The sequence below is a fragment of the Saccopteryx bilineata genome, chromosome 2, assembly GCF_036850765.1.
Source record: "Saccopteryx bilineata isolate mSacBil1 chromosome 2, mSacBil1_pri_phased_curated, whole genome shotgun sequence".
In the NCBI taxonomy this organism is placed as follows: domain Eukaryota; kingdom Metazoa; phylum Chordata; class Mammalia; order Chiroptera; family Emballonuridae; genus Saccopteryx; species Saccopteryx bilineata.
In genome coordinates, this window is record NC_089491.1 from 230,688,868 (window position 1) to 230,713,040 (window position 24,173).

At 51.5% G+C, this 24,173-nt stretch overlaps 1 protein-coding gene across 3 annotated transcripts in view; it reads left to right on the forward strand.

Annotated features, from left to right (window-relative positions):
* Positions 1-24,055, forward strand: part of URB1 (URB1 ribosome biogenesis homolog) — a 71,546-nt gene extending 47,491 nt beyond the window's left edge. For 2 of the 3 annotated variants that reach the window (XM_066259531.1, XM_066259532.1), the window contains exons 26-39: positions 840-1,033; positions 2,342-2,452; positions 2,605-2,668; positions 5,775-5,946; positions 6,334-6,436; positions 14,798-14,958; positions 15,466-15,577; positions 17,164-17,270; positions 17,706-17,849; positions 18,833-18,942; positions 20,297-20,494; positions 21,166-21,407; positions 21,729-22,328; positions 23,292-24,055. In XM_066259531.1, the coding sequence (XP_066115628.1) occupies positions 840-1,033; positions 2,342-2,452; positions 2,605-2,668; positions 5,775-5,946; positions 6,334-6,436; positions 14,798-14,958; positions 15,466-15,577; positions 17,164-17,270; positions 17,706-17,849; positions 18,833-18,942; positions 20,297-20,494; positions 21,166-21,407; positions 21,729-22,328; positions 23,292-23,473 (2,500 nt within the window). In that variant the 3' untranslated portion in view covers positions 23,474-24,055. Of the gene's footprint in view, positions 1-839; positions 1,034-2,341; positions 2,453-2,604; positions 2,669-5,774; positions 5,947-6,333; positions 6,437-14,797; positions 14,959-15,465; positions 15,578-17,163; positions 17,271-17,705; positions 17,850-18,832; positions 18,943-20,296; positions 20,495-20,579; positions 20,764-21,165; positions 21,408-21,728; positions 22,329-23,291 lie in introns of those variants that run through there. The other variant, XM_066259533.1, reaches the window with a different exon arrangement.
* Positions 24,056-24,173: the final 118 nt, after the last annotated feature.

A 24,173-nucleotide genomic window follows, 5' to 3' on the forward strand; every position in this document is an offset into this window, starting at 1 on the left:
GGGAGGGCCCTCGCTGGCTGTTGGTGTGGACACAGCTTCAGTTTCCTGCATCTTCAGCAGCTCTCCCAGGTGGCTGAGCTGACCTGACACGGTGTGGGAGCCAGTTCTCCCTCACGTCCTCCCTGCTCTTGATATAGGCAGGCTCTCCTATTTGGTGATCAGGGAGTCACGACACTGTTTCATTGCTGCCTGTGATTTTCTTCTCTTTGATTGATCATTCAACTTGAAACAGAAAAACACTTTACCCAAGAGGAGAGAAACAAGGGAAGTTTAATGACAGCCATGAATGCCATCATGCAGTGGTGACATTTCTCTCTGTCTTTGGTTAGTCTGTGTCTGTAGGATGCCTGCTGTGTGCTGCATGACAACATTATTCACGTGACTGAGACGTCCTTTTTCTAGAGCAGGAGGCTTGTGTCCCTTTCATGGGTTCTGAAGGGATTTAAGAGACAGAAGGGTCTGAAGTGTTCCGTGGGGTGCTGAGTGGCTGAAGTCAGGAAGGGGATAGGCTGGCGTGATGGGGGGACGGGATGTCATCTCAGTTCAGGCTCAGCCATTCTGCCTCCTGGCATTTCAACCATTTCAACCAGGCAGGGAGTTTGTCTGGTGTTGGTGCTGTCAGGAGCACACATATGCCCCCTTGTTTTCAGTGTGCTCCCCTTGGTGATATCAGGTGTGGGGAAGCCTGGAGGGTGGGCGTGTGGCGTGCTCTGTAAATTCCCAACACTGTACTATAGTGAAGAATTTTTTTTAATAAAATGCCAAGAAAATTTATTTTTACCATTTGAAATGAAATTTTCGTTTATGAAGCTGTGTCCCCCTTTGATTCTATGTCCTAGATTTCGGTATCAGGACCCCGCGTTTTTGAAGGTGCTCCGTGCTGCCATGCAGCTCCTGTATCTTCCAGAATGCCCTGCGTGCTCGGAGCTCCTCCCGCTCCCGGTGGTCCACATGATGCTCACCCAGCACTCCCTGTTCCTGCCCACCCTGCTGCGGTCTGATGCAGAGGGAGACTCCGACAGTCACGTTACAGGTGACCCTGCCCACACCCTCCCATCCCACAAAGGTGCCATTTTCTGACTTCATCTAGCTTGCCGCACACCAGAGCTCAGCCCCTATGAGTTTTCAGAGCTGGGGAAGCATTACCAAAGGGTCAAATCCAAGCTTGAGAATGGCGTCCTCTGGTGTAGGGCACGCACTAAATGCAGATGTCTCTTCAAAGCTTGTCTTGGCTCATGGGAGTTGTGCTTATGGTGTTGTGGCCATATCGTGGGTACGGGTTAAAATCTGGAGTGAGAGGCGGAGTCTGACCCAAAAGAAATTGTGTAATTGTGTGAACTGTCTCAATGGGGAGATGGAAACTTTTGACAACTTCCTGTTAGGGAACTCGGAAAGCCCAGGCTTCCGCTCCGTCCCTGGTTGTGCGCTGACTTTAGTGCCTACGGTGTAGGCTGTGAAGACGTCAGAGGAGATGATCTAAAGGGCCTGCCCTCTTGAAGCCACACTCTACATACAGACAAAATTAACATCCCTAAAACGTTAGAACTCACCATGAGGTTGGTCAGCTGCAATAGACAGCTTGATTCAAGAGAGCCATGCCTGAGTGAGGTTCTGGGGAGTAGAAGAATAATAGGTGCCCCCTCCTTTAGGCAAGAGGGGTGATGTTAGAGATGTTGCCAACATAGTCATGGGAGAGGGTTAGATTTTAAAGTCTTTGGTGGCTTAAAATTTGAGAAGGCAGTGGGACTGAGATCAGCCTTGCCAGAGACCAAGGAAGAGAGACAGTTGTGAAGACGTTTGTTTATTATTATTATTATTATTATTATTATATTTTGACAGAGACAGAGAGAGTCAGAGAGAGGGACAGATAGGGACAGACAGGAAGGGAGAGAGATAAGAAGCATCAATTTGTTGCGACATCTTAGTTGTTCATTGATTGCTTGCTCATTGATTGCTTTCTCATATGTGCCTTGACGGGGGGGGGGGGCTACAGCAGAGTGAGTGACCCCTTGCTCAAGCCAGTGACCATGGGGTCATGTCTGTGATACCATGCTCAAGCCAGCAACCCCATTCTCAAGCTGGTGAACCTGCGCTCAAGCTGAATGGGCCCACGCTCAAGCCAACGACCTCGGGGTTTCAAAACTGGCTCATCTGCATCCCAGTCCGACATTCTATCCACTGCGCCACTGCCTGGTCAGGCATGTTTATTTTTAAAAAAAAGGAAAAAGTGGGTGAGGGATAAGGCCCTGTCCTAAGCCCAGTACTGCTCAGAGGAGGACATGTGCATCCTCCTCCTGCTCCCTCTACCCCCCGACTGTGCGTTCACTGTTGTTTCTCCCAGAGGCGCTGGTGGACCTGATGTTAGTGCTGGTGAGGATGTGCCCGTCAGTCTGTGAGAGCAGCCACTTTGCTGTGCTCCTCGGGGCCTACGGAGCCTCTCTCAGCGTCTTGGGTAAGGGGGCGTGACTGGAAAGCGTGACTAGATTGTGTGTGGGGACCGGGCAGCGTGACCAGGGAGTGTGTGTGTACCGGGTGCTGTGCTGGGGTGGGGAGAGGTGTATGTAGAGGTTTAGCTCTCTAACTTGACCTTCCACTGACCTCCAGACCAGAAGATTCTACTTCTCCTCCGGGTGTATGAACAGAACAGCCTCAGCCTCCTGGACTTCAGGTGAGCATCAGGCCTAGACGTGTGAGGGTAGGCTCGGGCGCCACCCGGGTCTGGGGCTTGGACTGCACAGCAGCCCAAGGTCTCCTTCCTTTCTGGCTCTGCGGACGTGGGTGGCTGCTGTCCTGCACTCACTCCAGCTGCAGCACTGGCTATGGTGGGATTTTCAGGCAGCCTGTTACTTGAGAGGGGGCTGAGGTATGACGTGAGAGCATGGGGGGGTGGCGTGGGTGCTGACTGACAATGACTCTGCCTTCCTGCGTACGTGTCTGTCTCTTCTCTTCTGTCTGTCTCTGTCTCTTGTCTGCCTCTCTCTCTCTCGGGTCCCCAGGGGCTGCGTGGCCAGCATAGCTTCGGGCCCTAAGGGCCTGAGCCCTACGCCTTTCCCATGGGCCCAGCCCGACTCTGCAGGAACTGCGGGGATTTGGCCCAATGTGCTTTCCATAGAAAGCTCCTTAGAGTCTCTGCTGCCCTTTCCTCCTCATCACTTGGGACCAGCACCCTGACAGCTTCCCAATGCCTACGTGCAGGAGGGTCCCAGGACAGGAAGTGAGCGGGCTGGGCCAAGAAAAACAGCTCACCACTGCACGGAGGAGAACACACTGAACACTGCAGAGCACTTGTTCTAAAGATAAAAGCTGCAGTAGTCTAGAAGCCACCCCTCTCCCCTCAAAAAAGACAATGAAGGGAAATGTTTCCTCTCACTTAAGAGTGCCTGGGCACGAGGTAAACACTCTGTCCCTTTTCCCCTGACTCTCTCACTGCTGTGGCACTGGTGCTGCATGGGTCGCGCCCTTTCTGGAGCGCAGCGGTCCCTGTGTGCATGGCGAGGGCAGCTGAGAGGAAAGGCAGAGATGGCCGCTGGGCCGAGGGACGAGATGGAGGTGGGACTGCTAGGTTCTGTGCAGACCCAGAGTGCAGATCACATTGCACCCTTCCATGGTGGAGCAGGGCTGAGTTGGGAACCACTCAGGGACACGTTGGAGTTGTCCCACGGGCAGATCTCACACCAGTGAGGTGCCAGTCCAGGGGGCATACTCCATGCATCAACTGCCTTCCCGTTAAGAGACCGAGGCCCCAGGGATCATTGTCTTAGAGAAGATTCGTGTAACTCTGCTGACCTGCACAGAGTGCGTCTCATGTAGGGGAATCGATGTGAAAGTGTTTGGTTCAGTAGGTGCCGGTCAAGCACCTACTGCTTACAAGGTTGGCCAGGCACAGCTAGGAACTCCCCAGTCTCACTGTTGGCTGGGGGGGTCAGACTGTCAGGAACGCACCTCAAGTTGGCTCTGGTTCATGCCACGCAGCGTAGCCCAGCTGTTACAATCCTTGGGGAGTTGGATACTGCTTTGGGGTGGCAGGGGTGAGGGCTGATGGAGCTGAGGTTGGTGGAGGAGCCTGGGGGCAGAGGGGGAAGGGAACGGCATCATGATGCCTGGGGCAGAGAAGCAGCCTACTCAGAGCTGGGCTTTCTGGGCACACCCTCCAGCACTGAGGAAGGGTGGGGAGGTGGAGGGGCCTGTACCACTTCCTGGAGGAGGTAAGGTGACCACTGTGGGCAGCTGCAGTGGGGTTGGTAGTGTGGAAGGTGGAAGTGGTGGACTCAGCAGGTGGGGACAGCTGAGAAGCTGTGAGGGACCTGGTCTGGAAAGGCTTCCATTGGCAAAGCATCGTCACAGCCTGGATTCTGTCACTGGGCTAGCTCGGGCTCTGGAGCCAGACTCCTCAAGTGTGAGGCCAGCTCTGCCGCTGACCAGCAGGGCAGCTTTCCTAACCCTCTCCACCTCTTCTGCATTTGAGAGCAATAGCAGAACCTAGATTACTGTTGTGTGGTGAAGTGAATTAGTATCCATAAAGGGCTTAGAGCAATGCCTGGCACGTGATGAGCTCCATTCACCTGTTGTCCTCTGTCATCCTGACACCTTCCCCACACTCCTGTCAGCATCACCATCATCCCACCTTCCCCCAGGTTGTGACAGGAGTAAATGACAGAACACGTGCACGTGCTCAGAACAGTGCCTGGCGTGTGCCGGCTGCTCCACACAGCTGCCTAGTCTGGGCTTTTCCGTCAGCACTATCTTCAGCTCTGTCCTGCTGGGCCGTAACCAGTTTGCTTTCCCTGTGCTCTAGCGCAGTGGTCCCTAACCCCCAGACCACGGACCAATAGCGGTCCATGGGCCATTTGGTACTGGTCCGCAGAGAAAGAATAAATAACTTACATTATTTCCATTTTATTTATATTTAAGTCTGAGCAGTGTTTTATTTTTAAAAAATGACCAGATTCCCTCTGTTACATCCGTCTTAAGACTCACTCTTGATGCTTGTCTCGGTCACGTGATACATTTATCTGTCCCACTCTAAAGGCTAGTCCGCGAAAAGATTTTCTGACATTAAATCGGTCTGTGGCCCAAAAAAGGTTGGGGACCACTGCTCTAGGGTGCTGCTGTGGGCCATCCTCAGCTCTGTCCTGGGCCGTGACCATTCTGCTCTCCCTGTGCTCTAGGGTGCTGCTGTGGCCCATCCTCAGCTCTGTCCTAGGCCGTGACCATTCTACTCTCCCTGTGCTCTAGGATGCTGCTGTGGGCCATCCTCAGCTCTGTCCTAGGCCGTGACCATTCTGCTCTCCCTGTGCTCTAGGGTGCTGCTGTGGGCCCATCCTCAGCTCTGTCCTAGGCCGTGACCATTCTGCTCTCCCTGTGCTCTAGGGTGCTGCTGTGGGCCATCCTCAGCTCTGTCCTAGGCCGTGACCATTCTGCTCTCCCTGTGCTCTAGGGTGCTGCTGTGGGCCATCCTCAGCTCTGTCCTAGGCCGTGACCATTCTGCTCTCCCTGTGCTCTAGGGTGCTGCTGTGGGCCCATCCTCAGCTCTGTCCTAGGCCGTGACCATTCTGCTCTCCCTGTGCTCTAGGATGCTGCTGTGGGCCCATCCTCAGCTCTGTCCTAGGCCGTGACCATTCTGCTCTCCCTGTGCTCTAGGGTGCTGCTGTGGGCCATCCTCAGCTCTGTCCTAGGCCGTGACCATTCTGCTCTCCCTGTGCTCTAGGGTGCTGCTGTGGGCCATCCTCAGCTCTGTCCTGGGCCGTGACCAGTCTGCTCTCCCTGTGCTCTAGGGTGCTGCTGTGGGGCCCAGCAGCCGTGGAACATCACAAGACGTGCCGGAGTCTGGGCAAATCACTGTGGCAGCAGCCGAGTGTTGGGGACATCCTCCGCCTGCTGGATCGGGACCGGATGATGATGACCGTCCTCCACTTCCCCCAGAACCGGAGGCTGCTGCCCCCCGAGGTGCGGGAGGCCTGGGGCCAAGCCCCAGGGAACACACACCGTGGGACCTGCCACTCTGAGGGCTCCATTGAACCCTTAGCTTTAGTGGACTAAATACTAGTGCTGTGCTTCTTGTTAGGCCACGTTTCAACCATATACAAAGGTATAGAGACGGAACCCCCCCAATACCCACCACTCGGCTTCACCAAGGGTCAGCACCTGTCTTATTTACAACCTATGCCCCTAAGACCATGTATTACTTGTGCACTGGTGTTTACAGAAAGTCATTTTCTTAATGCTCTTGAATATCTGTAGGAGGTTGAAGTGTAGATACAGGGGTGAGCATCCGCCTGCTGTTGCATTTAGGAGGGTGAGCAATATGTACTCTTCTGTTGTGGGCTCTTCTAGGACGCCCAGGAGCCGATATATAAAGACAGGACCACAGCAGACCTCGATGGCCTTTATGACCCCTGCTTTCTCCTTCACCTCTTCAGTGAATTGACCAGGCCAGGTAATTGCAGCCGGGGTGGGACTGGGGGTGGGTGGTACAGTTCCTGCTAGGTCCACAGAGTCAGGTTTCTTATGGTAACTATGACCTGCTGTAGGGTCATTTCAGTCTTTGAATGACCTTCAACTGCCTTCTCACTTCATTCCAGTGATTTTTAGCAAAGTAATGGTTAGTGTTTCTCAGATAGTGATTAAAAAAAAAGATGTTTGTAATTTTATAATATCCTTTTGCTCTTGATGTTCTCCTAATTTTTAAAAAAATTTTCTATTGCTTTAGGGGAAAGGAAGGGAGAGAGAGAAGCATCAACTTGTTCCATTTAGTTCTGCACTCATTTGTAGCTCCTCATATGTTCCGTGACCAGGGATTGAAACCCATGACTTTGGCACACCAGGACATGCATTATCTATTGAGCTACCCAGCCAAGGCAATGTTTTCCTGATTCTTTTTTTTTTTTATTACAGAGACAGAGAGTGAGAGAGTGAGTCAGAGAGAGGGATAAACAGGGACAGACAGGAACAGAGAGAGATGAGAAGCATCAATCATTAGTTTTTCATTGCACGTTGCAACACCTTAGTTGTTCATTGATTGCGTTCTCATATGTGCCTTGACCGCAGGCCTTCAGCAGACCGAGTAACCCCTTGCTGGAGCCAGTGACCTTGGGTTCAAGCTGGTGAGCTTTTTGGTCAAACCAGATGAGCCCACGCTCAAGCTGGCGACCTTGGGGTCTCGAACCTGTGTCGTCTGCATCCCAGTCCGACGCTCTATCCACTGCGCCACCGCCTGGTCAGGCTGTTTTCCTGATTCTTAACACCTAGAGCCTTTTCTGGGTTTTCGTAAGGTAGTGTAGCCACATACCAACAGACATTTTTTGTAATTGATTTTATAGAGAGTAAGGAAGGCAGAGAGAAGGAGAAACATTGGTTTGTTGTTCCACTTCTTTATGCATCATTGGCTGATTCTTATATGTGCCTTGACCAGGGATCAACCTGCAGCCTTGGCATATCAGGATGACGCTCTGAGCGTCTCGGCCAGGGCAGAAACCAACAGATTCTATCCTTGAGAACAAGGGAGAGCTACTGAGGCTGGCTGTACTGGTTTTAGGTGTATTTTTGACACTGCACTTTGTGTCCAGTAGCCTGAGGGTGGGGGTCTGCAGGTGGTTGGTGCAGAGAGACAGAAAGAACGGAAGCACGTGTGTTCTGTCTCGGCTCACAGGCTCGGCCTTGCGGGGCTCCCTAGGCTCCTTCCCACTGCGCTAGACGACCACCACGACTGTGAAGCTGCACTGGGCAACTGGGACTCCCAGTTGTGCTATGTTCTCCCGTTTTCAACTTGAAGTTGTTTCCTGCTTATGGACGGATTGCTGGTCCCCCCACCCCCACTGCCCTATGGTGTTTCTGACTGAGGATGAGGGACAGGGCTTTGTAGGGCTGGCCCATCAGTTGCCCTGTGTGGCTGGCGGCCACTCTGTGAGCACTGTGCTCATGTCAGATCACGGTCACAGCCACGGCCCTGCAGTGTCTTCATTGCCCTGGTGACAACCAGTGGCAGACTGACGGAGGCCCTCCGGCTGCCAGTGTTTGGCCAGGAAGCTCTCCTGATGCTGCATGGCGTGGTCGTGCCAGCCCAGTCTGTTTCTCCTCAAACCAAGTAGTTTTTCCACAGTCTAAAATATGAGATGATCTCTGTGAATGAAAGTAAATCATTTAGTCTGCTGCTCTCTCAGAGCCTTTAGAAAACTAGGCAAAGGCTTGGAAAATGTTTAATAGGAAAGTAGTAAAATCAAACACTACCTTTTGTGGGCAGGGTATGGGGCCTGGGAATCTGTCTGTGAAGAGAGGTGACTTGTAAATGGTCTTCCAAGTTAGGGTACTTCCCAGTCCAGTTGCTTTGAGTGTCAACAGTCCGGGGCACGTAGGAAACTTGCAGAGTGTCTCTCTCTGAAAAGGGTATGCAGCAGCTTAGAATACCAGTTACCCTAAAATCACTCACACTGAAATGGAAAAATTTTAAAGCAGTGAGGTGGATAGGGAGAAATAGAAATAGGAAATTTAAAAAAAGAAAAATTAGGTTTATTAAATTTTGCTCTGGGCTACTTGTGAAGAACCAAAATTGAAAGCCTAATGTTTTAAAGAGATTTTATTGTCTGAAATGGGAGTGTTCCGGTTTGTCAGGAGAGAACACCAGCGGTAAAATGGTAAATTGAACAGAGCAGAAGTCTGTGGACAACATGATGGCCAGTGTAGGTTAGGGTCTTGTGGTTGAATTAAGTCATAAACTTTTTTTTCTTATTATTTTTAAAATGTGTTGTTTCTTTTGCTTTTGCCCTGGTGAAGAAGTGAGCATGCACAGTGTACTTACTTTTTTATTGAAGTGTGACCTAGCGAAACTGACACAAATCACGTATGTGTGGCGTGTGTTGTGGGGAAACAGCATCTGGATCAAGGATCAGAACATCCAGCTCCTGGGCCCCCCCAAGCAGCTCTCCTCTCTCCTGGACATCAGCGTCCTGGGGTTGAACCTCTCTGTCCATCAGCCCATTTACCTCATGTCCTATGTGTGACACATCCTCGCTTTGTACAGTAGCACCTGGTCCAAGCGTGGGCAGATTGGTTTCGTGTGGCTGCCAGTCCTCAGAGAACCACGGACCCACAGCTCCACCCTAGCCCTTTGCTGAGAGGGGACCTCCTCGTGCTACTCCCCTGGGAGGCCTTGGCTGAGCCACGGGGCCCCAGGGCTGTCGGCAGTGGCCGTGACAAGTGCATTTTCCACAGCAGATCCTTGTCCTCGGCAGAGCTGGGCTGAAGTCTTCAAGTTATAATTCATGTGTGCCCCAGAGCAGAGGCCTGCTGGGGCTGTCTGTGCCTCATCACCAGGCTGCAGGAGCAGAGGGTCCATGGACTCCATGGGGGTGAGCCATTGCCTGCCAGGCCGCCTCGGGACACTGAGAGGCGTGGGGAAGGTTCTCAGTGCTCCCACTGCCTGTTGCACCACCACTAAAACCCATAAAGTGGGCGTTGCTCTGTATTGTAGTCCTATATTATGGTCCTAGCTAAGCCATTTTGATCTGAAGATGTGTGATCAGAAGGCCAAATTGCTATTTATGAGTGTCCCTGAAACAGGGTGGCAGTTATAACTGTTTTGGAATACCCTATTAAACTTGCAACACCCAAGGGCAGCTCTATTCTAACTTAAAAACTGGTAAGACTTCACAGAATAACAGGAATGAACAGAAACATGTCATTCACTTCCTCGTGGACACGTAGAAAATCTGTTTGTCTTAGAGAATGTCAGTGATTACTGAAATTGTCCCAGCTGGCTGAGTACTATTTTTTAGTGAGTGTGATGTTGAATGTTTGGACTCTGAAGTATTCTGTTTATGCATATTTGTTACATAGGTATACAGGTGTATCTTAAACACATTATCTTTTCCAAAACAATATTTTATTTCACAGTTGGATATTTTTTAAAGCTTTTGGGTTTGTTTCTCCCTACCATCAAAAATAGTCACTTGTTAAAAATTGAGAAAATTTAGTCCATAAGCTGTTGGAGCTCAGAAGTCTTCTGGTTATTTTTTTCATTCTTTTACTTTTAACCTGCATCTTGATATCAAAAGTGGTTTCCTGTAGGCAGATGAACTTGGGTTTCAGTTTGTTTATCTGATCTAACCATTTCTACCTTTTAATTGGAATGTTTGTGCCATTTACATTTAATGTGATAATTGATACAATTGTTTTATTTTCTTTGGCTTTTAGCTAGTGTGTGTGAGTGTGTGTGTGTGTGTGTGTGTGTGTGTGTGTGTTGCTCTAAGGTTTATAGCAGGGGTCCCCAAACTTTTTACACGGGTCACTGTCCCTCAGACCGTTGGAGGGCCGGACTATAAAGAAAACTATGAACAAATCCCTATGCACACTGCACATATCTTATTTTAAAGTAAAAAACAGAACGGGAACAAATAAAATATTTTAAATAAAGAACAAGTAAATTTAAATCAACAAACTGACCAGTATTTCAATGGGAACTATGCTCCTCTCACTGACCACCAATGAAAGAGGTGCCCCTTCCAGAAGTGCGGTGGGGGCCGGATAAATGGCCTCAGGGGGCCGCATGCGGCCTGCGGGCCGTAGTTTGGGGACCCCTGGTTTATAGGGTTCATCTTAAGTTTAGAGCAGTTTACCTTCAAGAGAAATTACACCACTCCGTAGATAGTAGAAGCACCTTACAACAGTACCCATCCATTTCTTCTCTCCTGGCTTTGTTATTTTTATCATACATTTTACTTCTGTCTGGTGTAAAGCCCATAATATGTTGTTTTTGCTTCAGATTGTCAATTACTTTTTAAAAGGTTTACAAATTTTTTATTTAACCCTGGCCAATTGGCTCAGTCGAAAGTCATCCCAAAATGCCAAGGTTGTGAGTTCAATCCCAGTCATGGCACATGCAGGAAGCAACCAATAAATGCACAAAATAAATGGAACAAAAAAAATGGGCTCTGGCCAGTTGCCTCAGTGGTAGAGCATTGGCCTGGCGTGTGGAAGCCCCGGTTCCGATATCCGGTCAGGGCTCACAGGAGAAGTGCCCATCTGCTTCTCCACCCTTCCCCCTCTACTTTCTCTCTGTTTCTCTCTCCTGCTCTCGCAGCCAAGGCTCCATTGGAGCAAAGTTGGCCCAGGCACCGAGGATGGCTCCATGGTCTCCACCTCAGGCATGAGAATGGCTCTGGTTGCAATGGAGCAACACCCTAGATGGGGAGAGCATTGCCCCCTAGTGGGCATGCCGAGTGGATCCTGGTCGGGCACATGCAGGAGTCTGTCTGACTGCCTCCCCGCTTCTAACTTTGGAAAGAAAAAAAAAATGGGTGCATGTGGTCTCTCTTTCTCTCCCTCTATCTCCCTCCCCCTTTCTCTCTCTGTTTTTCTAAAATCAACCAATAAAAAAATTTTTTTTTCTTTTCTTTTCTGAAGCTGGAAACGGGGAGAGACAGTCAGACAGACTCCCACATGCGCCCGACCGGGATCCACCCGGCACGCCCACTAGGGGCTACGCTCTGCCCACCAGGGGGCGATGCTCTGCCCCTCCGGGGCGTCGCTCTGCCGCGACCAGAGCCACTCTAGTGCCTGGGGCAGAGGCCAAGGAGCCATCCCCAGTGCCCGAGCCATCTTTGCTCCAGTGGAGCCTTGGCTGTGGGAGGGGAAGAGAGAGACAGAGAGGAAGGAGGGGGGGGAGAAGCAAATGGGCGCTTCTCCTGTATGCCCTGGCCAGGAATCGAACCCAGGTCCCCCGCACGCCAGGCCGACGCTCTATCACTGAGCCAACCGGCCAGGGCCAATAAAAATTTTTTTAAAAATATTTAATATTTACCATGTAGTTACCATTTTGGATTTTCTTTATTGCTTTGTATAAATCCAGATTTCCATCTTCCATCATTTTCTTCCTAAAATACTTCCTTTAAAAACTCTTGCATTTCCAGTCTGCTGGTGAGTGATTCTTAAAGCTTAACTTTTGAAAGATTTTCATGGAGTATAAAATTCTAGGTTGGCAGTTTTTTTTCTTACTGTACTTTAAGGATTTGCCACCCTAATTCTGAATTGCATTATTTCTAACAAGAAATCTACCATCATTCTGATCTTTGTTCTTTGTATGTTATGTGACTGGTTTCAAGCAATTTGATTATGATGTACCTTGGTGTAACTTTCTTTATATTTCTTGTGTACTGGTATCCATTTTGTTTCTTGGCTTTGTGGGTTCATAGTTTTTGTCAAATTTGGAAAATTTTTGCACATTATTTCTTCAGGTATTTTCAGGGACTCCAATTATACTTATATTAGCCTTCTTGAAACTGTCCCACAGCACCCTGGCCAGGTAGCTCAGTTGGTTAGAGCATCGTCCAAAGTGCAGAGGTTGCTGGTTTGATCCCCAATCAGGGCACATACAGGAACAGATCAGTGTTCCTGTCTCTCTCCTGCTCTCTCCCTTCCTCTGTCTAAAGTCAATAAAATAAATGGAAGGAGGGAGGGACGAAGGGATAAGGAAGAGGGGGAAAGGAGGGAGGGGAGGGGGAGGAAGAAATTGTCCCACAGCCCACTGATGTTCTATTTGCATTTTTAAGTTCTTTTTTCTCTGTGTGTTTCAATTTGGGTAGTTTCTGTTATCGTCTCCAAGTTTACTTTTTCTCTGCATTGTCTGATCTGCTGATAATCCCATCCAGTGTGTTTTTTTATCTCAGACACTTTAATTTTTATCTCTACAAGGATGGTTTAGGTTTTCATAACTTTCGTGTCCTACTTAATTAACATTGAGTCTTCTAGCTTCTTTAACACATAGAATACCATTATAATAGCTGTTTTAATGTCTGCTCACTAATTCTGTTATCTGGGTTGTTTTCAAATGGTGGATTTCTTTCTTTGTAATGGAGTGTATTCCTGTTTATTTGAATGTCTGGTAATTTTTTATTGGAAGCCAGACATTGTGATTTTTACCTTGTTTGGTGCTGGATATCTTCAGTTTCTTGCAGATGCTCTTGAGCTGGTTCTAGGACACAGTTGAGCTCCTTGGAAATGGTTTGATCTTTCCAAACTTGTTTTTTGGTCTCTGTTATGTGGGACCAAAGCAGCTATTAACCTGGGACGAGCTTTGCTCCACAGAGAGGTGGAACCTTCTGAGAGCCCTACTCTGTTTCTATAAAGTGTGAAGCTGTGCCGTCTGGGAAAAAAGGAGCTGTTTCCCCACGGATCAGTCTGGGGTCGTCCGCGCCAGTCCTGTGGGTGGTTCTTCCCTGGCCTCAGATGGCTTCCTCACACACGCTTGCCCGTTGGCACTCAGTTCAGGACCCTGGTGCTCTCAGTGAGCCTCTCTACTCTGGGATGCTGCCCTGTGGACTCTGGCCACCTTGTCCTCCTGGGCCTCTGGGTCCAGGCAGAAACTCCTGAGGCACAGGGTTCACTTCCTTTGTTGTTTCCTGTCCAATGTCCTGAAAATTCTTGTTTCATTTCTTCAGTCTCATATTCTGGTTCCTTTAGGTGGACAGGTAAATCTGGGCCTTCTCACTCTCTTGGCTGGAAGTGGACATCCTGGTTGTTCTTTGATTTGGTACAAAGGTTGGAAAGCACCAAGGAAGGGACTGTAAACAACCCTGCCTCCATCCACCCCGAGCAGAATCCGCAGCCTGACAGAGAAGGAAACTTTGTGGTTTTAGGTGATTGCTACACTTTTACAAAGCCTCTCACTGTGGGACCATTGTGTCGCGATGAAGCTGTTTAGATTAAGGAGAGGTCGCTGGTTATTATAATTTTTCTTTTTATTTTATTCCTAGTTTTTAAATTGCTGGCATCCTTTTAAAAGTCTGACTTCAGGGAGAGAAGAGAAGAATTTCACTTAAAAAACATGATCAATATGTGTTACTTATAGCATATTCCAACATTTTGAGTAGACAGCTGGTTCATGTTTGGGTCCTGATTTAAGCAGGTTACCAGTCACTCAGTCTAAACAAGATCATTGTACGTGATTATCCTGACCAAACTTGCTTAAACATTTTAACGCAGTGACCTGTGTCTATCCTGAGCTTTTTATTGACAGTATTTATCTTATAAAAAAGGCTGGGATTTTGATTAAGGATTTGAGGTGTCCTGAATTTGACTAGTGATAATTGGGCCCTGTAAGGTGTAGGCGGTGGGTCTGCTCGTGTGTCTGACCTTCTGTGTCGCTCATGTCCTCTCCAGGAGTGGCCACATATTTCTTGTGGGCTCACAGGTAGCAGATGAGGCTCCTCAGGCTGTAGCCTTGCCTGGGTTTGGTGAGCTGCTCACTTCTGAGATCCTGTCCTGGGTCTGAGGACAGAAGAGGGGTCACAGAGTGAGTGTGAGTTAACCTTGTGCACTGGCAGGCGGGCAGGCAGGTGTGTGCCACTGTTTCCCAGCTTCTTGCGTGTGGATTGTCCTCAGCAGTGCTCATAGGCAGGAACTCAAGGCCGTGGCTGACTGCGGTGGGGTCAGGAGCTGGCTTCTGCTGGCTCCCTTGGTGTTGCCCTGGCCTGTGGGATTCTGGGAGGTGCTGGAACCTTGTGTCTCAGGTCAGTATGGCACCTCTACTCTGCTCTGGGAAGTAATGAGAACTGGTTGTATTTACAGGCATCTTGGAGGCTGAGGGCAGAGTAATTAGAGGCCACAGAGAGGAAGACAGCTTTGTGTCCACCTTCAGCAGAAATTGGGGAAGCTGGACAGAGACTTGCCGTGCCTTTCTTGTATCTAGCATATGTAGTTAATGTTGGCGAAATGCAAAAGGAAATTTAATTCACTGTGTTATACAAACATCATGGAGGTGTGTGTGTGTGTGTGTGTGTGTAATGCTATATTTTATTTCCCATAGAATTTGTGGTGGATTGTCGAAAATTTTTGGATTCAAATGCTCTGGGCCTGACTGTTGCAGCCCTCAGCAGCTATGATCCCCAGATGCGAGCCGCAGCCTACTACATCTTGGCCGCCTACTACTCGCATGTGGAGGGGGCCCGGTTCCGAGAGCAGCCCCAGGTGAGTGGGGCGGAGGGTGCATCTGGAGTGCTGTGGCGGCTGGCTCTGTACCTGGTCTACTAGAATTTCTGAACACAGGGAGGCCTGCGCTCCCTCCTGCAGGTGTACAGTTGAGGCTGCCTTGGGTCTTCAGCCCCTAGGGAGTTGAGAGAGGTTTCCTCTTGCACACACTCCTGGGTTGTGGTTGGGCGAAGCAGTTGAACTTCTGCCGGCTGTCTCTTTGGTTTAACCTGAGTGGTTAAGGTGGCCGTTCTCCATGACACAGCATCCAGCCTGGGCAGCCTGGGGAGGTCTGGACAGGAGCAGACTGGCTTGTCAGGTGCCAGCAGGGTCCTCTCTGCTATGGCACATGCCTGGCTCATCAGGGAAGAGCAAAAGGATTCCAGGCTATGTCACTGGCATCCTGGGACATGAGGAGCTGGCACCCTGCAGGGCCATGCTTTAGATAGCATGGGGCAAGGCTGGTCACGGTGCTGAAAATAGTCTTTTTCTTTTCCTGGTTTTAAGGTACTTTACCTGTTGGACGTCGTCCGGAATGGGATCCATACTCAGAACATGAGACTCACCTTTACCTTGGCCCTCTTCATTGCCAAAGCAGCCCTGCAGATTTTGAAACCAGGTACCACTGCTGGGAGGAGGTGGAGGCTAAGCAGATGGATCTGTCCCACGTGTGCACAGAAGGCCAGGCCAGGGCCACAGGGCTGGTCACCATGGTGGCTGTGAGGGAGTGCTTTGTGGGCCCCAATGGCACAAGGTCCAGGATACACACGTGGGGAGGCCAACACATAGCAGTGTGAGGTGGGGAGGACTGTGGGTTGGTTTGTGTGCAGGGCTGAGACGGGGTAAAAGCAGGTCTGAGCACGCAGCCCATGGGACACTGTGAAGGGGGACGGGCCTGCCCTGAGGTACCAAGAGGGCGCCGAACGTGGGCTCCCTCAGTGTTGGGGGAGGGCAGGCAGCCTGGCTTCTAGGCCCATGACTGGAGGTGTTGGGCCTGTGCGTCCCTGTACAGGTGCACTAAGGCCCTGGACTAGATGATACCGTGACCCAGCTGCTGGATACAGGTCAGTCCAGCATGAGACCTTGTCATTAATGAGGAATCACGAATGTCAGTGCCATCAGGGACCACAGGGCTTTGAATGTAACATGGTTGCTTTCAGGGGAAGCCCTATTGTTGAGTAGCTTGTCCGAGGCCCCACAACTGTTTCTAGTCATGTTGCTGTTAGCCTTTGGGTCTGATTTTCATCTGCTCCTACGTCACTTTTGTTCCATGGGTCTTTGTTCAGAGAGGAAACAAATGACTAGCCTTTTGCAGGCCTTAAGCAGAAGCTGTCCTGAGAAACTGTCCTGCAGAGGCTGCCAGGGTGGTCATCTTTTTTTTTTTTTTAACAGAGACAGAGAAAGAGATAGATAGGGACAGACAGGAACGGAGAGAGATGAGAAGCATCAATCATCAATTTTTCATTGCGACACCTTAGTTGTTCATTGATTGCTTTCTCATATGTGCCTTGACCGCGGGCCTTCAGCAGACCAAGTGACCCCTTGCTCGAGCCAGCGACCTTGGGTCCAAGCTGGTGAGCTTTGCTCAAACCAGATGAGCCCGCACTCAAGCTGGCAACCCTCGGGGTTTCGAACCTGGGTCCTCCACATCCCAGTCTGACGCTCTATCCACTGCACTGCCACCCGGTCAAGCCAGGGTGGTTATCTTGGCCTCCCGTCCAGTTTGTACTGCCTGGGTATCAGACCTCATGTGGTCATGAGGCTGGCTGCAGGTGGCCTGGACAGACCAGAGGCTATGACCCGAGGGTGGGAAGCAGTGTGGAAGGAGGTGTCTGCCCACATCTGCCCCGCTGCCTTCCTCAGCCCAGCGACCCAGGGTGTTTGAGCCCTGTTGCCAGGCAGTTCCCTCGGTGAGAGGCTGGGGAGTGGTGCTGGCCCTGTGCGGGCTGATGGACACTTCTGCAGTGGCTGATGCCTGGGCGAGGGGCAGCCTCACTGCAGTGGTGTCTGAGCCCCAGGGAAAGTCTGTGCAGTGTACACCTGGAGTCTCTGCACTCCGGTCTCAAGAAGCAATAACCAGGATGCAAATGCAGAAGCCCTACAGGGCGGGGTCCGGGTCCCGTCACCAAACCCTCATTTGCCGACGGCGGCAGACCTGGGTGTCCTGTCGGTGCCTCTCCTGAGTGCCTGTCTGCCTGTCCTCAGAGGAGCACATGTACCTGAAGATCAACAAGTTCCTGCTGGCACACGAGCACCTGAACATGAACAAAGTCCCCGGCTTCTTCCAGTTCTTCTACAGCTCGGACTTCCAGGTAATGCTTCCTGGGCCACACGCCCCAGCACGGGGGCTACACCCGACACGCTCACAAGCAGGGCAGGCCCAGAGGCCCTGAACGGCACAGGCCCACGCTGGCTTCTGTAGGGGAATGCTCCTCATGATACGCATGTCCAGGTAGCTTCTCACACTTCAGACACCTCGTTCAGAGGCCTGTGCAGTGTGGCGTTATTACCTTTTCCTTGTGAGTCACTGGGCAGCGTTACCTGTGCTTTCATAGCACACCTGCCCGAGTTAGCACGGCTCAGTGTTTAAACAGAGCCTGTTCCTTTACTCCTGACTGAAGCAGACCTAAGGTCTCACCAGTAATCAGGGAAGGAGTTCAGGGCTGCTGTGCTGTGGCCTCTGCCTCCCATGTGGACGGTGGGGTCAGCTCAGGGGCTTGAACTGCAGTGTGTCGTTTGGGTTCCAGCAAAACGCTGAGCGGGAGTGGCTGTTTGGGCTCCTGCGGCAAGGCATCCGTGACAAGCATTGCTACCAGCTCTACGCCCGGCGGGGGGTCTTCCACATCATCATGTCCTTCTTCAACAGCCCGCTGTGCGACCACGTGGCGCAGGTGGGTGCGTCCAGCAAGCTCGTGTGCGTCTGGAGGGTCTAGTATAGGCTCTTTCTCAAGGTTTTACTTGGGAGTCAAGTTTGTGTAAATTCTAACCCAGCCTGGGCCTGACAAACCTACTAAGTTGACATTAGCCTGACTTTCCAGGAGGGAAAACGAGGTGATGCAGGTGCATGGGGTGTGGGTACAGGTCCGTGCCGTATGTCTGTGAGCAGGTGCAGCTGTGTGGGTGCAGGTGCAGTGTTGACACTTATACTAACCAGGAAGCGTGAGCCATAGAACTGGCTGAGGACTTAGAAAAAAATGATCCCTACAAATGACAGGTGCCTGGGCTCCTGAATTTCCTACATTGCCCAGTAGCTGCAGGCCCTCAAAACTCGCTGGGAAGCAGGAGTCGGGAGGTGACGCAGCCTGCCTGACAGCTGAGAGGCTCTGCTCAACAGCCCTCCCCAGACCAGGAGCCTGAGTGGGAGCCTCCTCATTGCTGTGGGCAGTTGGAAGGAGTAACTAGGTAGAGCCTTTGGTATTTTGGTTAATTTGTAGCCCTGTCAGCTTTGTTTCTGACATTATATAGAATGCAGGTGAATGGGAGTGAGGAACATGTTTGAGTAAACTAAATTGAGTATAGTCGTTTCTCATAGCCTGTGAGAAACCCAGAACCAGTGCACGGTTCCGGGGCAGGTCCGCCATGGCTGGGCTGAACGTGGGTCCGTGTTCTCCCCCAGCTCAGGCTGTGTGGTGTGCTGCGCCTTTGCCCATGGGTTGGCTCCTTGTGACAGATTAGCAGAAGGGGGTGTCCCCCAGCGTCCTCTGGCTTTACCCGCAGGGCATGGCACTTTCCTGCACGGCCTCAGTCCTGTAGCCTTAGTCCTGCAACGTGTGCCCCCACCACCGTAACTGTGACACACCTTCAAACTGCCAGAGTGTCCCTTCCATCAAGCAGGATTTCCCATGAAGAGTAACCTCTTGTTCTGGGTTTTTAGAATTGGATTCTGGAAATTCTACAGAACGCTGCCCGGGATACCAAATCTGCCTATGAGCTCCTGCGGGACTACAGCCTTTTAACATGGGTCCTTCACAGCCTTGAGAGCAAGTAAGCGCCTTGTGCATGAATGGTGTCCCGGCAGTGGGGTGGGACGGAGACAGTGGTGTCTGCTGCTGGCTTCAGTGCCCACTGGAAGTGCCCAGTAAAACTCATGTTGTTCTCTGATGCCACCATAGGCTGGTAACCAACTCCTTGGTGGTGCCACAATGGCATTTCCTAATTTTAAATCTGAGTGAGTGGAGTGACAGGTACAGCTGCTGTTTGCGTTTGGTGGCAGCTCCACCAGCCGACTCTTCTGTCTGTCCTGCAGTCTGGCCCTCCCTTGGAGTGCCGGCAGCATCTGAGGTTTCAGGACTGCGGCCTCATGTGATAGTGGGTTACAGCCCTCCACCATTTGCCCAGGGCTGAGGTACTCGAGTGGATGTTCATCCTGGCTCTCAGATGGCCATAATGACTCACCAAAGACTGGGGGGGTTTGGGGGCTCAAACACCAGGAATTAAATTTCTCATAGTTCTGGGGCTAAAGTCAGAGGTCAGGGGTGCCATTGTGGGCGGGTCCTGGTGAGACCTCTGTCCCTGGCTTACAGACAGCCACCTCTCTGCTGTGTCCTCATGTGGGGAGGGAGAACTGTGGTGTTTCCTCTCCTTCTTAGAAGGGCACTGATCCCACCTTGGGGCCCCACCCTCATGACCTGATCTGAGTCTGATCACCTCCCAGAGGCCCCACTTCCAGTGCAGCCACATATGAATGGGGGGCACAGGTCAGTCCACAGCATGATTTGTTTTGATTGCTAATATCTTGTGAATTTGAGGCCGTCTGAAGGATGACAGCCTTGTCTCAGCAGACAGTACCTGCTGGGAGAGAACGTCCTTTCAGAGAACTCGCTGCTCTGATGAGCCCAGGTGTCCAGGCCCTTGGTGTGTTCTTATTTATTTTTTCTTTGTGCAGTTTTAAAAAGTATTTTTAAAAATTTCTCTGAGAAAGAAATATCCTGAATCTAGAATGTATCTTTAGACATCAGCTTCCAGACTGTTTCTGACTTGTAGAAGGCATAGCTGGCTCATTGTCTCTTCCTGGCTGCTGACCCTGTGTTGACAGCTGCGGACGGCTCCCTGGCTGGGGCTCCTAATGGCTGTCCGGTGGCCATCTGGTGGCTGGGAGAGTCGGGCCCTGCGCTGTGTTGCCGTCAAGTGTGCTGCAGGCACGTCCTTACTTAGACCATGTGCTGTTGGGGCTGCAGTGGGGGGACAAGCAGGCAGAATTGTTAGGGAGGGGAGGCCTGTGGGCCACCGCCTGGGACTGCCACCACCGTCATCACCCTTTTCTGTGGTTCCCACAGCCCTCCTGACAGATACCCCTGAAGGGAGGGCATGTGACAGCAAGTATCATGTTCGGTTGCAGGTTCCTGGAGACTCAGCTGCTCTGCAACATTATCTGCTTGCTGCATACCCTGTGGGTGACCACACTGGGGGACAGGGGACTGGAGTGGGGCAGCCAGCCTCCATGCCCGCCCGGGCCCCAGAAGCCCCCGAAGCTGCTGGCCCTGCACCTGCTCAATGAGTTCCTTTATGTTCTCCTTGTGCTCGCGAGGCACTTGAGGTACGCCCCTCCCCGCCAGGTCTGACCCTGGGACGGTCACCGTGGCTGTCCCCTCTCACTGTCCCCCTTGGTCACCACTCCACAGGGGCTTTCGGCCAGAGCACCCGTCCGAGGTCGGCCTGGTGTGAGCCTCAGAGCTGCCGCCAGCTGGGGTGACATCAGGAAACCCTGTTTCAGCTGTCTCCTCTTCTGCACTTCAGCTTCCTGGGGCTCCTTTTGAGGCCCTGCCAACCTGAACCGTGTCACACCAGGTCACTTTCAGCAGCCACCCTGTCTACCTTGATATTTTGATTCAAGCATTCAAAGTGACATTTTGTAGAAAACATTTTCCATGACCTTGACCTAACAAAGTTAGGGAGTTCCCAGACTTGCCTCTGCCTCAGCCTGCAGAGGCTCCTTGTCCATGAATTTATATAAAAACTTCAGTTTTTCATCTGACCCTTTGTAATACTCTCACTTTCCCAGGAAAGCTCGGCTCTCTCCAGACCCTCTGTCAGAGCTGTTCCCCAAGCACTCACTTCCTGCTGTCCCGTGTGCCGGGGCCACACCCACAGCTGCTGTGGGGGAGCCAGCCCGTGCTGTGGTGCTGACTGCCCCACCCCCACCCCAGTCCCGCCCAGGGCTGTAGGGCTGGGAGGCAGTTTGCTCAGTCGGTGCTTTCCTCCCAACAGGCCCACCTTGGCCTCCACCCCGCTGACCAGCTTCTTTGGGACACTGGACTCCGTGCTGAGGTACCGGGCCACTGTCCTGCAGGCCTTCAAGGACATGGACCGCTTCACTGTGAATGAGATGGTGCTGTCCACCAAGGACATCCTTGTCCTCCTGCATAAGTGGAGCCTCATTGAGAAAGATGCCATGCTCCAAGAGGACCTGCGAACTGCTGCAGAGAAGTTCCAAGTCAAGGAGCTGCTGAGTGCGTGTCTCGTGTCCCCCAGGGTCCCCTAGAGCAGCCGCACCTGCCTTCTCTGAACAGCATTTCCCTACTGGAGGGGGCTTAGGGAGGCCTGGCTTTGCACCCGCTCTTCCCCATCAGGGAGCCCACCTGTGACAGCGGCAGTGACGGTCCCATACTGCCCATGATGGTAGAGGTGACAGTCCCAGTGTAGAATCAGGCTCACCTGTCCTGTGGGGCAGAGCCAGCCCTCAGTGCCTGTGAGCTGCCCTCCCCTTCACTGTGCACCCCACCCACTCTGTGGGGACACGAGTTTCACCGTCTTTCCTCTGTGTGTGACAGAAATGCTCAAGGACAAGAACAAGCCTGTTGCGCCAGCCCGAGCCAGAGGCCCTCGGGGCCGGAAAAGGAGGCCTGGGGAGGCGGAGGAGGCGGCCAACCCTGAGATGCAGGCGTCCAGCTTAGAGACATGCAAGGGCTTCCTGAGGTCCATACTGACCCACTGGGGGCCAGCATTCCCAGGCCCTGAACCCGCTCAGGAGCGCGAGGACTGGACTGCCCCCCAGAGGGATGCAGCGAGCCCCATGACTGTCATCGCTTCTCTGGTGGCCCGCTGGGTTCTGTGGTCAGCAGCTGAGCATCCGCTCAGCAGGGCCGAGGCTGTGGGACTCCTAGGCTGGCTTCAGAGGCACATTGTGCCATGGCCAGCAGTCGTGATCGAGCTTCTTAAGGACAGTGTGGTGAAGAGTGGCGTGTTCAGGCTGTACAGCCAGCTCTGCGATGTGGAGGGACTGGTGGGGCCCAAGCAGGGTGGGGCTGGCCTGCTCAGCACAGTCATGCTGCGGTTGGTGGCGGCCCTGGGCCCGGTAGGGACCCCCTGCCCCCAAGTCGTTGAGACCCTCCGCCTGTCTTCCCTGAACGACAAGGAGGAAGCCACACAAGGTGATGCTGGCTTATGGATCGGAGGCTGGGAGGTGGTGTGGGCGGTGGGCAGGGAGAGGTCCCTCAGCACAGCGCAGGGGACCATGGACAGCCACCATGGGGCCCTGATGTGAAGGGCAGGGAAGCCAGTGTCTTTACTTTTGGGTCAGACCTTTAGTGATGATTATCTTGCAGTGGAAGATGGTGCTCAACTCAGAACCTTGTGTCCCTCTGGGGTCTGTCCCTCCCTGCAGACCAGTGCTTTCCTAAGTGTCCACCTTTCCCAAACAAACTACATTTTACATTGTGGCCAGATATATACGTGTGTTCAAACATGTGTACCTATATGTACACAAGTAGATACACCCAGTTGACATGCTTGGCATTCAGTGGGTGCCTAGTGAAGGTTTAGATGCGTGAATGAGTAAATGGCAAAGCTCTCAAGCTTGAGAAAGAACTGGGGAGGCTATGACCCCTGAACGTGCTCCCCGCTCTGGAAGGCTGTGACCTCTGCATGTGCTCCCCGTCTGGGAGGCTTGCCCCTTTCACAGGGACGTAGGGAGCAAGGGTGAGAGGGCTGGCAGCCCAGCAGGTGACTCCTCGCATCTGGCTACACTTGGAGACTTGAGTCTTTGCCTGGAAGATACCCCCTCCCCCACCCCGCTATGCCTCAGGGGAAGGATGGGAGGTGATCTGTGACACTCATCTCGGACTCAGGCAGTCAGACCAAGGGGATACTTGGTTTGTAGCAACCTTTTCTGCATTCACCAAATAAAAAGATAGATTTCTTAGTGAACAAAAATGATAAACCCCAAAGTTAAGGAAAGGTAAAGTTAATTTGTTATCCACTTGCTCACCCTGGTGGCCACGGGTACATGGCACAGTTGGGCGCTTAACCTGTGTCCCCACGTGTGAGTGGGATGACTCGCTCTGGCCAAGTAGACTTGTGCGTTCTGATGGCCCTGTTGTCTGTCTCTCCCTCAGCCTCTGCGGCCTTCCTGCTGTCTCTATACATCAAGGACATCTGGCTAGGGGCCCAGTGCCCAGACACCCTCTTCACCCATGTGCAAATGGTCTGTGATGCTGCAGGGGACACGCCGAGTGGTGAGCAGGAAGCTGTCGTCAGGCTCTGCAGGGACATCGCCGCTTTGGCTGCAGATGCCTGACTCCCTGCCAGCTGGCCAGCACCTCAGGCGGGTTCTAGAAGTTTGAGTCATTTTTCATGGAAGGCGTGCAAGTGACAAATTTGTGTTTCCTGACAAGTTGACTTTATTTGACCAATAAATAATCTCAGGGGACTGTGTAAAGTGGTCAGCGTTACAGTGGCCGTGGCCATCCGTGATCAGTGGGGCCAGCCCTTCCTCTCGGGGGTTTGTCATTCTTTGGAGGAAATACGTGAGATTTTATATACCTCAGAGTGAGGTAATACTTGTGAGCACTTAGGGATTCCTGTGTATTAAAGCTAGAATGTCCAAAACTGTCAGATATGAGATCATGAGCAGAGATCTTTATGTTGTCTTTCTGTAAGAAGTCATAACAAAGCTTTGTATAACTTTTTAAATATTAAATAAATAAGCTCCTGTCAGAGTTTAATTATTTTATTAAATAAAAGGATATTACATCAAATCCTTAAAGGATAAAAGTGATTTGAGCTCTGCTTAGATAAGGCAGCCTGTGTCTTTTAAATTGTGTTCCAAAGAGGAGATTCAGAATTTTATTACTTGATAATAAATTTCTATTTTTGCTAAGTTTTTGTATTTTGCTTAATTGATGTTAACAGGCTATCTTTGTTCCACAGAGACCTGCATTTTAGAGGTCAGGATTTGGCTTTTAAGGTTTCTATATTAATTGGTGTCATATTGGGCA